General features: G+C 33.5%; 1 protein-coding gene and 1 long non-coding RNA gene across 3 annotated transcripts; both read right to left on the reverse strand.

Annotated features, from left to right (window-relative positions):
• Positions 1-371: 371 nt before the first annotated feature.
• LOC148691361 (uncharacterized) lies at positions 372-963 on the reverse strand. Its single transcript, XR_015955487.1, has 2 exons — positions 784-963; positions 372-695 (listed from the first exon to the last, which is right to left on the reverse strand). It is a non-coding gene; the product is annotated as an uncharacterized LOC148691361 (long non-coding RNA).
• A 734-nt stretch (positions 964-1,697) lies between these two features.
• Positions 1,698-7,329, reverse strand: LOC137713940 (agamous-like MADS-box protein AGL18). 2 transcript variants are annotated; one of them, XM_068453301.2, is made up of 8 exons: positions 6,850-7,329; positions 5,417-5,507; positions 5,230-5,297; positions 3,615-3,714; positions 3,392-3,433; positions 2,615-2,656; positions 2,329-2,480; positions 1,698-1,942 (listed from the first exon to the last, which is right to left on the reverse strand). In XM_068453301.2, the coding sequence occupies exons 1-8, from the start codon at positions 7,065-7,067 to the stop codon at positions 1,855-1,857; spliced, it is 801 nt and encodes a 266-aa protein (XP_068309402.1). In that variant the 5' UTR covers positions 7,068-7,329; the 3' UTR covers positions 1,698-1,854. The 2 variants fall into 2 exon arrangements, with proteins under 2 accessions (XP_068309402.1, XP_068309403.1); XM_068453302.2 differs by having other exon boundaries at positions 5,426-5,507; positions 6,850-7,177.
• Positions 7,330-13,668: the final 6,339 nt, after the last annotated feature.

Consider the following 13,668-nt stretch of genomic DNA (forward strand, 5'->3'; position numbering starts at 1 on the left):
GCGTCATAAATGCGCAATAAATGGAAAGGTTTGAACACAGTCTAACCGTGCTTTGTGCAACAAATATATGATGTTCGTCATGCAAAGCTGTCTTACGCGACGAAAGTAGCATCACACAATATATTGTGCGATGAATGAAATGATTGTAATTATAAAGTTTACATAAACATAGATATCTATGTTTACGTAAATTTTATAATTACAAACAAATATTCAGAAAATATTTAATACCTTAAATATTTATTCTAAAAATAATTAATACTTTAAATATTTATTCTATAAATAATTAATACCTGAAATATTATTCTATAAATAATTAATACCTTAAATATTTATTCTATAAATAATTAATGCCTTAATCCATACAATTATTTTTAGCATAAGTACGATATTCATTGAAGATTGAAAACACATATAAACCGAGGACAGGTGCTTACATTAGGTCTTAATAAATAAATAAAACCAACGGAAATTGAAGCCTAATTAAGTTCAAATACATAACTTATATAAAAAATAAAATAAAAACCTAAAATTTAAATATTGTCATACAAAACATAAATTTAAAACTACTATTTGGATGGTCCTGGTCCATTCCGCAAAACTTCATAACGCCACCGATTGTAACCTCTCTCCAACGCATCATCCATCAACTTCATCAACTGTTCGTTCGTATCATCATCAAGAGTATACTTACACTATTACACATATATGCAAATAATTAATTCCAACATATAACTAAAAATTTCACAAACTTAATTATTGATCTATCAACAATATACTTACTAATAGTTCATCCATCACAAGCTTCTTCACATTCCCGGGCACATCTTCCCAAGAACGCCACTCAGCAGTGGGACAATTATTCCCCATGGCTATAGCAATTGCATGCATAAGCTCAAAATGTTCCCTCAAATCATGCGGGTTGGTGTCGCGTACACTCTCATCCTTTTTTTATCCGCCATCCTAGCACGAACAAAATTGTGTAGAATAAGAAGAGCAGAATTGTGAAGAACAAGGACAACAAAAGCGCATATTTATAGGAAGGTTAGTACCTTTGCGCGACGAAGGCTTTGTTGCGCAAACATCTGTATTAAATGCGGTATTTATTTCTCTGATTCACCTGCAGTAAATGGTCAAAACTAACAAAAACTTGCGCGATGAATCATTGGTCACGCAAATGCCCCCTTTTTGTCGCGCAAGTTTTTTGCGCCAAAAAAATTACCCTACGTTTTCTTGCTGACTTTATGCGACGACAACAAGTATTTGTCGCACTAAGTATTCTTATGCGACGAAATATTGTTTGTCGCGCAAGCTATTTTTTCTACTAGTGATAGGGCATATGCTGAGCTCCCTTCACAATATGTCGTGCACTGATATGAGTGCAAGAAGCCTAAAAAACTAGGTTAATTAGCTGGCCTAACCCATATTTTGTTCATATGAAACTTAGTTGTTCATAGTATGTATTGGGCTATAGTGATGGACAAGTGAAGGGTATATGAATATATGAATTTGGGTGTCCAGAAAGAATTCTTTGTTTTTCATAAAAACGCTATTATTTTCCAATATCTGTTTAATATTTTTGCTTATATGTGCGTGTAGCACTCAAGTGCGGTTTGAATCATGAGATCTCATTGTGGAGTGGATATAAATAAGTTGTTAGCGCTTTATTAACTTACTAACCCATTTGCGCTTAGTTATTTTTATGTAGAATCTTTGATGATCTGTATATATGTCTATATGGTTCAAGAAAAAACTTTTAACTCATGAACGGAGAGTTACAAGACTAACAAGGAGAACAACAAAAGTCTAAACTAATGAGAAAAATTGGAATGGGAAAACAACTCTTCAACGGTATTAGTCTGAGGCCACTTGACTTCCTGAATCGTTAGAATTGTGTTCAATCTTAGCTGCCTTCCTCTTGCGATGAACATCTGACGATAACCTATATAACCAATGAAATGTTTGCTAGATAAATATCATGTATTTCTCTGGAACTTTAAACAATTAGAGTTCGTAAAAGTTTGGTATTTTGAGCTCTGTTGTAAAGAGCAAATGTTATATATTTTTTTGTACAATAAAATTTTATATTAAGAACAGAGACTTGTGGTAAGCCGCACACTAACAAGTAAAATATAAAAAAACATGTCTAGCCTTTTAGTCTAATGCAATTTTAATACCAAAGATCTGAATTCTTCCTTTCGTGTATTAGATTTTAGGTTAAATTATAATTTGTCAAAAGAAAATATATTTGTAATAAGAAACTAATATATTTTTAGGAGAAATGTGGGATATGGATGAAGAAATGAAATGAAGAGCATATATACGTACCCTAAATGCAAAGAAGTGTCTGAATGGTCACTTTCTTCTGCTTTGTAACTGGAAACGGCTTTAGAGCTTGTGCAGGAAAACCTCCTCTCCAAAGGATGGGATGCAACCACAATTGGCCAATTCGACCTCTTATTTTGCCGCATCTCCTCAAGCTAATTTATATATCATAAAATTAATTAGTGAAAAATTAAAAAAAAAAAAAATTAAACGATGTAGCAGTTTTATATTATATTCTGTGAAGAAGATTTCGCTATATGTCTATACGTGGATGAAGTTTAATGCTAACCTCTTTGCGCAGATTCTCGCTCTCCTCCATGGCCTTTTGTTCCTGAGAATAATACAAATTTTAATTACAAAAAATAAACATTATTTAACGATGTTTATAAAGGAAGGGAGAGATAAAAAAATAAAAAATAAATAAAAAAAAAAAAAACTTTGGTTTGACCATCGCTTTCTTGTATTGGCCAATATATATCTTCCTGAACTATGCAAATTTCTGTAAATCTTTTGATTTAAGAAAAAGGTACAAAGAAACTAAGAAAGCACAACTAAAAGCACGGAATTCCACGTCGATTATGTGTTGCAAGGTCTAATGGAATGCCACCAATCGTTCCTTACTCTACAACGTAAGGTGGAATTTTTTTTAATGGAATGCCACCAATCGTTCCTTACTCTACAACGTAAGGTGGAATTTTTTTTAATGGAATGCCACCAATCGTTCCTTACTCTACAACGTAAGGTGGAATTTTTTTTTTCTTTTTTTTTGGATGCAAAGAAATTCACTAAAGCATGAAACCTCTAGTACAACCGTTTCCAATATATACAATCAAAATTAAAGATAGGAAGAGCAACATCAGGTGAATAGAAATCCTTCATGGCCGATGTTTAGGATGCATGTCAATACCTTGTCATGCAAGAATGCCAAGGAATAATGAAGAAGGGGAATTTGTGACATCTGAATCTTGCATCCGTACGTCTAGGGTTCTTAAATATGCTGGAGCTAATATTATTGGAAGAAAAAGATAAACGTGCTTAACAGAGATGGTTACTGTGGTTAGTTTACCTGTAATCTGGACTTCTTGAGCTTCTCCATAAGTATTTCCTCCTGCAATGGTAGAAAATGTTCAGTCAAGTCCTATGGATCGAAATACTTATAGTCTTTTCAAATAAAATACAATAAAATGGTTGGCAGGAGTTAAAGTTTGAGACAATCTTGGTAACGTTTCATTTCTCACTAGATAAACAAAGCACTCAAGAATACTTTTCACTTGCTAGGAAAAGTTTACCTTCTTGTCCTTGACACATAATATCCCTTCACTTAGTTGGTCCTCTAGACGCTGCAGGTCTTTCAAACTAACGCCGTCCAGTTCCTTACCCGTCATCCGCCTGTACAAGTAGAAATATCACAAGAGCACGAATTTAAGAGTTTATATTTAAAGCCACTTGTAAGTGAGAGGTTTTAGTTTCGATTTTTGTCAAAAGCAAATTTGAATCACATTATTACTAGTCATTGTGAAGTTTAGCCCACTCCCCCACTCCCTTAGCGTAGACAATATCGTTTGTTAAAAAATAAAAAAATATAAAATAAATATAAAATAAAAAATAAAAAAGCAGTTTACATTCAAATAAAGGGATGTAAATTTAAGATGTAAAAGCTCCATAAATATTCTATCTACAATTTATTTACAATTAAATTTAGTTTTTTTTTAGTATACACGATATTTTACACTAATTTACATTAAGGGAGAGGGATGAGTTGAAAAGAAAGGTAATTCACCACTTGCTTCAATAAAATTTAAATGATCACTTATACCTAATCAACTAAATTTACATATTGAATTAGGAATGCAACTTGGGTTGGGTCAACCTGAAGTGAGTTGATACCTTGCCAGCCCATATCAAGCCAAACTCAACTCTATTATGAGTTTGAATTCAATCATGCACATATTTTTTTCATCCCACTTTATATTATATAAGTTATGTATAAAATTTGAAATGAATATACTTGAAGTTTATTGTCAATTTGAATATGGATAATGAATGATAGTGTTACTTTACACTTTTTTTTTGTTTGTTGAAGCTTTGGTATATGTCTTAACTTTGCATGGTTAAAACATTAGAAATAGTCTCAACTTGTTTACTTTAACTTTTGTGTGGATGATAATGTGAAAATGAAATTTTAATTTAAGATTGACATTATTTGGTTTAAAATTAAAAAAATATGCAAAAATAAAATGGAACTAAATAAAGTTGGTCAAACCCAACCCGAGTAAACACATTAACCTAATTAAAACTCAAACCCAACTAAACCCACATGAAACCATCCCGAATAGTAAATACTAGATTAGAGTTTCCAACCCGCCTAAATTTGTACCCCTATGAGAAACTATTTTCCAAATATAAGAATACATTTTATACTAGCATCACCAGGGCACTGGCATTTTGTGTTAGTGTGTTGTGAATCGTGATTGTCTCGAATATTACTCACCCTAGCCAGACGTTTAATAAGTTGTGTAAACCTACATATATGTTATGAACTAAAGCTTACTCCTACATATCCTTTGCTACATGCCAAACCCATCACTTCAACATATAAAATAAATTCTACTATATCCTATTACTAATAAAACCATAAAAATATCATATGCACAAAATCATACAATACATACTAGTAAATGAGTAAAATGAGTCATTCCCTTTGTATAGTACTGGTCAAACAAGGTTCATCGTTTTGAATTCTAATTAATAGCACATCACATTAATCCAACATGATACTCTGTCTTCAGTATATATAACAGAACCATGACATTTTTTTATTAACCATGAAACATTCAAGTAGTATTAATTCTTAATTTTAATCAGTAAGGTATCTGCAAGTGACAAGATCAAAAAATGACTTACGTGCATGTCAAGCGTAGTGTTGCAATCTCATTCTGTAGTGCATTTACATTACAGTTAGAGTTGGTTGCCTGTTTGTTCAACATCAGAATGTAAGAAATTTCTATTTGTAAAAGTAATAAAAAAATTAAGCACTGTTTGTGCTAAATTTCTAATTGTTGTACACATGCGGCATGCATGCATCGCAAACCTGCATTACAGGTTCATTGTCACCGGAGCGCTCTTTTTGTGGATGCTCTATTAGGCCCCCCTTGTTGTACCTTGAAAGAGTGTGGTCCATGCTACATGAAATAGAAGAGGCGGTAATTAATAATTTCAATCATAAGAAGTAATATTTCCGTAAGTCAAAATATGTGTCTCATTTTATTGGTCACTTGTTGATTAAGGACTCATGATCACCTATTATTGAATTTGATATCATTATATAAAAATTGATATTAAAACGTTAAAAGCAAATCCATTTAGTCATCACCCCCTAATATCAAACTCAAGTATTCTTCACCCCTAATATCAAAACCTAATAGTGTATAATTATAGATTCTTTGGTCACTAGATGACCAAGAGAACATTTCCCCTTTCTTTTTATTTTTCTTTTTTTTTTTTTTTTTTGAAACGAAGGGAACATTTCTTCTAATTAAAACTAGCGTATGGGCACACAAAGTGTGTGAGAAATTTTTTTTATTTTTATTTTTTGAAATAGAAGGAGAGAGGAAGAGAGTGATAGAGAATGTGGGGTGGGAAGTTTTATTTATTTATTTATTTTAATTAGAAATATGTTAGGATTACATGTAGATGAGGCTTTGAAAAAAAATAGTAAAATTTGGTGTTGTGAAATTACATTTTTGTCTCATATTTATTATTCATCTTTTGTTTTAATTAGAGGGTTAAACTGGTAATTTCATAAAATTTTGGTTGACAATGAGTATTTTATTATTTAGTAGAGATATTGTGCGTTACTCAATGTTAATGGGCTTTGATTTTTATAAAACAAAGATTAAATCAGTAATGAGGAGCAAAGCCCCAATCCTCCTCTGCAATCTACGTGCACGATTTATATGTCCCAAAATATATTGGCCAAACAGTCTTTTACTCGATTAAGATTTCTACTCTTGGTGAATTACCAATTTCAGAAAACTTCATCCTCAACCTTATCTTTCCTCCCTAAAATTCAAACTTTTCTAATTTGGGTGAAAACTTCCCAAATTGTTTTGAAATTTTTGTGTTTGAGAGCAGTTTTCGAATTACCAAAAACATTTATTCGTGGAATTTTCAAGAGTATTTGTTGTGTTAATTTAAAGCATTATTAATTGAGAATCGCCAGTGCTTTTAACAATTTTTTTTTTTAAATATTGGTAAATTCCAAGTACCTAAATCTTCTACTGTTTATTGTGCATCCCTAGATCTTCTACTTACGACTGCGAATTTAAAGGGTTTTAATCTTGTTCTTGATGAATACAAAAACTAGAACACAAGGTCATACAAAAGATTAAAGAGAAAATGAAAGGTAGAAAAATCTCACATCGAATCTGTGATTTTTCTATTGATAACATCATTGAACCGTGATAGATAACAGAATAAAAGAAAATCACGAAGTAAAAAATTTATAAAATTCAATAACCAAACCTGGTGCTTGAGAATTCATAAAGTTTTCCGGTGCTGGAGAAAACGATGACAGCAACCTCAGCATCACAAAGAACTGACAATTCTTTGGCCTTCTTGAGCAACCCATTACGCCGTTTCGAGAACGTGACTTGCCTGCTACTCAGATTCTCAATCTTCTTAATCTCAATCCTCCCTCTGCCCAAAGGTTTTCTTGCGGGTGTGCTATTTTCTGTATTCATTGTTTACAGACTTATCAAAGTGCGGGGTCTTTTCACCAAAGAATAAATAAATAAAAGAATGATATAGAGAGAAGAAACGTGTATCTTGTAGATATATAATGCAATTATTACGTTGCTTAAATAGAGAATGGATTTGATAGGGAACTAAGGAAGGAAAGTGGACCAAATTAGGATGCAAAAATATGAATCGGTGACGAATGGAATTACTAAAGGTGGCAAACATCCTAAAAAGGCATGCAAAATCCTTGCCAGAGAAGAAATTACTTCCTTTTTCTTTGCCGACTCTAACTAGAAATATATCAAATTACTTGGGGAGTAAGTTATATATATACACGTATTGCCACTTCCGGAATGTTTCCCAACGAGTTTTGGAGGCTAATGGAATTAGTTACACACTTATCCTTTTCCTCTTATATATATCAAGTATAAGTGATTATCAAAACATAGAAAAAAATATTGAGTAGGATTCTCATCTCCTTCAAATACCCTCCTTTTTCCTCCCCTTGTTTCTCACTTTACTGTTTGTTTTTCTTTCTATATAAAGAATTCAACACAAAATATTGACGTATTTTAATAGCGACCGTTCAAATAAAAGGGGAGAGAAATTTGGAGGGGAGAGAATCATACTCCAAAAAATGCAATCAAAATTGTGCGTGTGCTGAAGTCCTATTAGTTTAAGAATGAGATTGTGTAAATTCTATCATATCTAGGATATTCTTATAGGATTCTACCGTATATCTTAGACTATATATTATCATATTAGAGTTGTAATCATATTAGGGTAAGGAATTTACCTTCCCTACTACTATAAATAAAGGTACAATGAGTTGGAATAAACCCCAGACTACATCTCTCTCTTTTCTCAACCGCTGTCGCACCCTTTTTCTCTGTCCTTTATAGTGATTTAGTAAATTAGACCTTCAACACGTTATCAGCACGCTCTTAACGCTACCCTAAAGAGCGTTTGATCTTCAATTAGGAGAATATTACGTTTTAATCATTCCTTTTATGATTAGTTTATTATTTTATTGAATTGATTTACATGCTATTTATTCAATGTGATTTTTCTTTGTTGAACATGATACAACAGATTAAAGATGCAATTCTGGCTTTCCAGGAAGAATCTTCTACAAATTCAAAGGCTTAGTTGTTTTTTTGCCAATCAGGTTCTTTTACAATAAATTAAGATATTTGAAACATGAAAACATTTCTCATGATGCATGAATCCCTACATTTATGTTTTCCTTCTGATATATATATATATATATATATTGTAAATGTTCATATATTTGTCAATATATATATACACGTTTATACAATATGCAATTATGCTATATGAAATTTTCGAGTCAAAGCATTGAAATAATTTAGAAGCAATTAGGGTGTCCAAACTCTAGATGTCTCTAGATGTCAATAAAAAAAATTTTTAAAAAAATCTTGGATTTTTGCAGCTGAGCCGCGGTTCCACGCCGCTGGCACCAAGCTGAGTTGGCTAGCCTGCAGCCACACCATCACTCTAGACGACGTCGTTTTGATGCCATGGACCACCTGCAGCAGCCCCGTGGGCTTGCTGCACCTACATAAACAACCAATCTTCGGCCTGGGTTAGGTTCCTACACGGGCCTAAAGCCTTGAGCCGACAACCAGTAGGCATGCAGCCTTGCTGGGTTTGTCCACTGCACACTGGTCCACTACCTGCAAGCCTGGCACTTGCTGGGCTTTGTCTCCGCACCTTGGCCTACCTGCAGCAAGCTCGACGCTTGCTAGTTTAGCCCACACCTAGGCTCTCGACAAGAAGCCAGTCTTCAGCTAGGATTCTCGTGTCACAGCCCACTGCCAGCAGCCTTGCATGCTGGGCTTCGCCCCAGACCACGGCCCATAGCCTGCAGCCATATCTGGGCTGCTCTTGTAGTATTCTAGTGGCTCACTGGCTTGCAGACAAGCTGCAAGGCCTTCTCTCGTGTACTGCAGCCAGCCCAAACCAAGCTGGGCTGCATCCTCTTTCGACCCCGATGCCATATTTTGGTATCCCCACTTTATAACCGTACCCATATAATTATTGGGACGTTATTGGTTTACACTTATTAAAATATAATTTTATTGTTGCTTGGCCTAAAGCCAATTAAAGCTTATATGACTAGAATATCATTATTTTGCTCCTGCTATCAAATCTGGATGGTTACGATCTATTGAATTAATTAAAGTGACCAACAATCCACTAATTTGACAAAACATCTAAAATTACTGGCCTGAAGCCCACTTTTTGGCAATTAATGATTCAATAAATTATTTCTTTTTTTTAAACCGTTAACTATCTTTCGTAGTCTCGAAGTACTCACACTTGAGTTCCTGAAACAACCCAAATCCACTACACTTAAATCAGCACCTTGTATTCTGTGTTCTTGCTTAAATCAGTACCTTGTATTCTGTGTTCTTGTAGAAACCTCATTTTTATGAACCGGAAATTCAAACTAAACTCAAACCCGAAGTTTTCATAAAACAATAACACCCATAAAAATCCGAAGATGTTCATATAAACCATGTGTTAGAATCCCGAATGTTCTAACTTTGATGCTTCTGGAAATTTTATTTCTCATAACACCAATCACAATCTTCTTCTCTCCATTTAGTGGATTGTCGAACCATCACAAGTTTGATTTCACTGATTAGAACGTTGCTAACATAAACCACTTTATGTAGGTACAAGACGTGAATCTCCACTTGACCATCACAAAGCTGAAAAACCATTGAAACCAACAGTAGCATGAAAAAGCTGAATAAATATCTGCCATGATCTTCATTCGAAGACTTATGCTCGAAACATTGCAAATGGAAATACCTGTAAAGACCTGTATTTTATATACATAAAAAAAAAAAATTTATTTTGATCAAATAAGTAATAAACTTTTACACCATGATCCTCATCCGCCAAGTATACACACATTTCTTCCTCCAACCTTTTCGTCGATTCTAACATGAATCTTTCCACCAACCTCTCTCTGCGACAAATCTCACACTCTTCCCAGTATTTTCTAGACTTATTCTTTGTGCAGTGCCATTTTTCGTTTGAAAATCATGTTTAGTTTGAAAATCATGTTTAATCAAAGGTCAGGTGATGGTTTGGTTGGATTTGGATATTCAGAAGAAGGCGACGAAGGAGAAGATAGGTTAGAGGGGACGAGGGTGGGTTCAAACAGAGGAGTGAGGTTGGATGAGGAGGTAGGGATGGGATCGGAGGAAGGACTTCAAATATGCAGATTTGCCATGGCAAGGGTAAAGGTAGGTGTATGGTTATCAACATAGCAAAGAGTTTGAGTGAATATTAAATAAACAGGTGTTACAATCTTATTGGGCCACATAATATAGTGAGTAAATTGGGTACTGATTGGTTAGTAACCAGGTATTCAATGATATATTTTTATTAATTAAGCATAGGTCAATGATGATGCCACATAGACTTTAAGTCATTATAAATAGGGAAAATTAGAATGCACTACATATTTTTTTATAGTTGTTAGATTAAACATTCATCCCTTTTAAAGATGGAATTAACTTGGCTGCTGAACATTTCAGCAGCCATCCCTACTTACAACTAATCCCGTGTGGACACGTGTCTAAGTTTTGATTAAAAAAATCAAAACTTAAACACGTGTCCATATGGGATTGTGTGTAAGTAGTCTTTAAAGATTTGATTAAGGTGCTTTGATCAATTGCCACCTCAATAATTTTCTATTTATTTAATTTCCATGTCATTAATTTAAATGCATTTATATAGAGGCATAAGGTAACTTAGCAACTAATTGCCTACAATATAGGAATTTAATTTCGTCAATCCCCTTCTACACATTAAATGAAATTTTAAAAATAAAAAATAAAAAATAAAAAATTAATTAACTAATTCCTCATTACATTATTATCAGTATTTAAAAAAAAAATCTCTTTATATTAAAAATGTCTCAATAAAAAGTCTTCAATACATATTTTTTCATGTATAGATATATAAAAAAATATACTTAAAACTTATGGTACATTTGAGAACAAAAGTATTGACTTTTGGTACGTTTACATTTCAAATGTACCGAGAAATTAAATGTACCAAAAATTTAAATGTACCATAAAACTAAATGTACCCATTGTTATGTAACCCTTTTGGGTACGTTTAGATTTCAAATGTACAGATAAACCAAATGTACCATAAAACCAAATGTGCCCATTGTTAGGTAGCTCTTTTGGTATGTTTAGATTCCAAATGAACCAAAAAAGCAAATGAACAAAAAATCACAAATGTACCACAAAACCAAATGTCTCTATCTGATAACTTTTTTGGTACATTTACACTATAAAACTAAATGTGTCCATATTATAGGTAACTAGATGTAGCTATATAATCAAACAAATCTTTATTATGTGTTGGGCCTTCTAAATAAAAGATTGACAATTTTTTTATTTATAAATATTCTACTATATTCCCAAAAAAAAAGTAAAATTATAACAAACAATAAAAAAAATGCATAGAGATGGATAATAAATGCATAAATATAGCGATAAGAGGAAAAGAAAAAAAAAATGTCTAGGAAAAGTCGTGAAAAACTAAAATTCTAAACAAAATAAACTTATGTGAAAAACTGAAATTAATAACCAAAATTTTAGGAAAATGTTTGATCAATTTTTCAAAAGGATTGTATGTTTAGTTTAAAAAATTAAAAAACGAGGCACCTATATCAAAATGCCCCTTATAAATAGTTAGAATTTGACTACTCTATCATTTTCTCTATTTCTCTCTCTATTAATGTAATATGGGCTTAAGCTTTTATAAATACGGATTTAGATCCTCTCTGGATCAATTTTGTGGGGATCCTCTGGACTGATGAATCCCATCCATTGATACAATTCCAATGTCCAAAATCTCTTATCCTTCCTCTTTTCCCCTCAACTCTCCTATTTCTCCCTCACTTTGAAGCTCTCAACCTCGAACCACCACTTCCCAAATTACAAATTAAATTCAACCCCACCTCAAAATCAACCCCAACACCGCCACAACCCACCCAACCCACAACCACCACTTCCAGGTCCCTCACCTTACCTTTTCCAAAATCAGACCTAGCACCGCCACATCCCTCAATTGCAAATCCCTTGAGCTTAAAATCTGAGTCGATGTTAATGAAACAACAATGAGAGGGATCGTGCAAACCAATGTCTTTTGGTTGTAGAGATTTTTTTTCTTAACTATGGAAGAATTATAAAGAGAGACATCTCAAAGATGAATAAGAAGAAGAAAGAGATGACAAATAAAAAGCTAAACCTGTAAGGGATAGCAAAAAAATAAATCAAACTTAGAGCATGGATGACTTGCAAACGGTGGAGTGTGGGGTTACGAGGGAGAAAAATGAGTGGAGGGGGAAGAGGCTTTGGTCGTTGGATTTCTATTCCAATGGAACTGATCTTGAGATTACATGGAGAAGTCAACTCAACTCAAAAAAAAAAAAAAAAAAAAAAAGGAAATGGACACTGCATTGCAGTGTCAGAATCCAAATGTTAAAAAACATAACCAAGAAACAGACTTTGAATCCAAATGTAAAAAAATAAAATAAAATCAGGAAATAGACACTTCATTACAGTGTCTGAATCTAAATGTAAAAAATAGAGCCAGGAAACAGACATTGCATGACAGTGTTTGAATCTAAATGTAAAACTCAGGAGTTGCATGGGGTGTGAAGTGTGAGAGACGTGTGAGTGATGGAAAAAATGGAACCAGGAAACAGACACTGCAACGCTGCATCTGAATCCAAAAGTGAAAAACAGAACTAGGAATGGATATTGCATAGCAGTGTCTGAATCCAAATGTACAAAGAAACATGTAGGAGGCATGTGAGTGATGAAAAAAATGAAACTAGTAAATGGACAATGCTATGCAATGTCTAAATCCAAATATAAAAAATAGAATCAGGAAACAGACACAACATTGCAATGTCTAATCCGTATTGCCTTATTCCAAATATAAAACTATGAGAGAGAGTGTGTGTGTTAGTTGAAGTCGGTGCCGGTTGTAGTGGCAAATTTTGTAAATTTTTTTTTAATTTTAAATGCATTTGAGTATTGTAATACATGATTGACCTATCTATAATTAATATAAATATTGTTGATCTATTATTAATATTGTAACTTTTTATTATTGTTGACAAAATCACCCTAGATTTTATGTCTTATGAGGTGTCTCAATTTCTAAGGCAGCCATTAGTAGTGCTTACTAAGCACTCTTCCCAGCTGGACGTGTGAAGTTTATAGGTGGCCAAAGAAATATATGGATATGGGTGGCTGGGGTGTTGTCAGCAAGGTGCTCTAAGTGCTTGTTCAGCACCTTATGAAGCTGCTGCCTTCTCCGACTATAAATGGGGAACTGCACATGCATTTCATTTTAGACATTAGTATCTTACGGGGATGGATAAGGGTGGCTGGGGTGTTGCCAGCAAGGTGCTCTAAGTGCTTCTTCAGCACCGTATGAAGCTGCTGCCTTCTCCGACTATAAATAGGGAGCTGCATCTGCATTTCATTTTAGACATTAGTATCTTACGGGAGGGAGGGAGGGATGTAGCATGATAAA

Source organism: Pyrus communis, chromosome 14 (genome assembly GCF_041283825.1).
Source record: "Pyrus communis isolate YQ-2024b chromosome 14, ASM4128382v1, whole genome shotgun sequence".
Lineage (NCBI taxonomy): Eukaryota > Viridiplantae > Streptophyta > Magnoliopsida > Rosales > Rosaceae > Pyrus > Pyrus communis.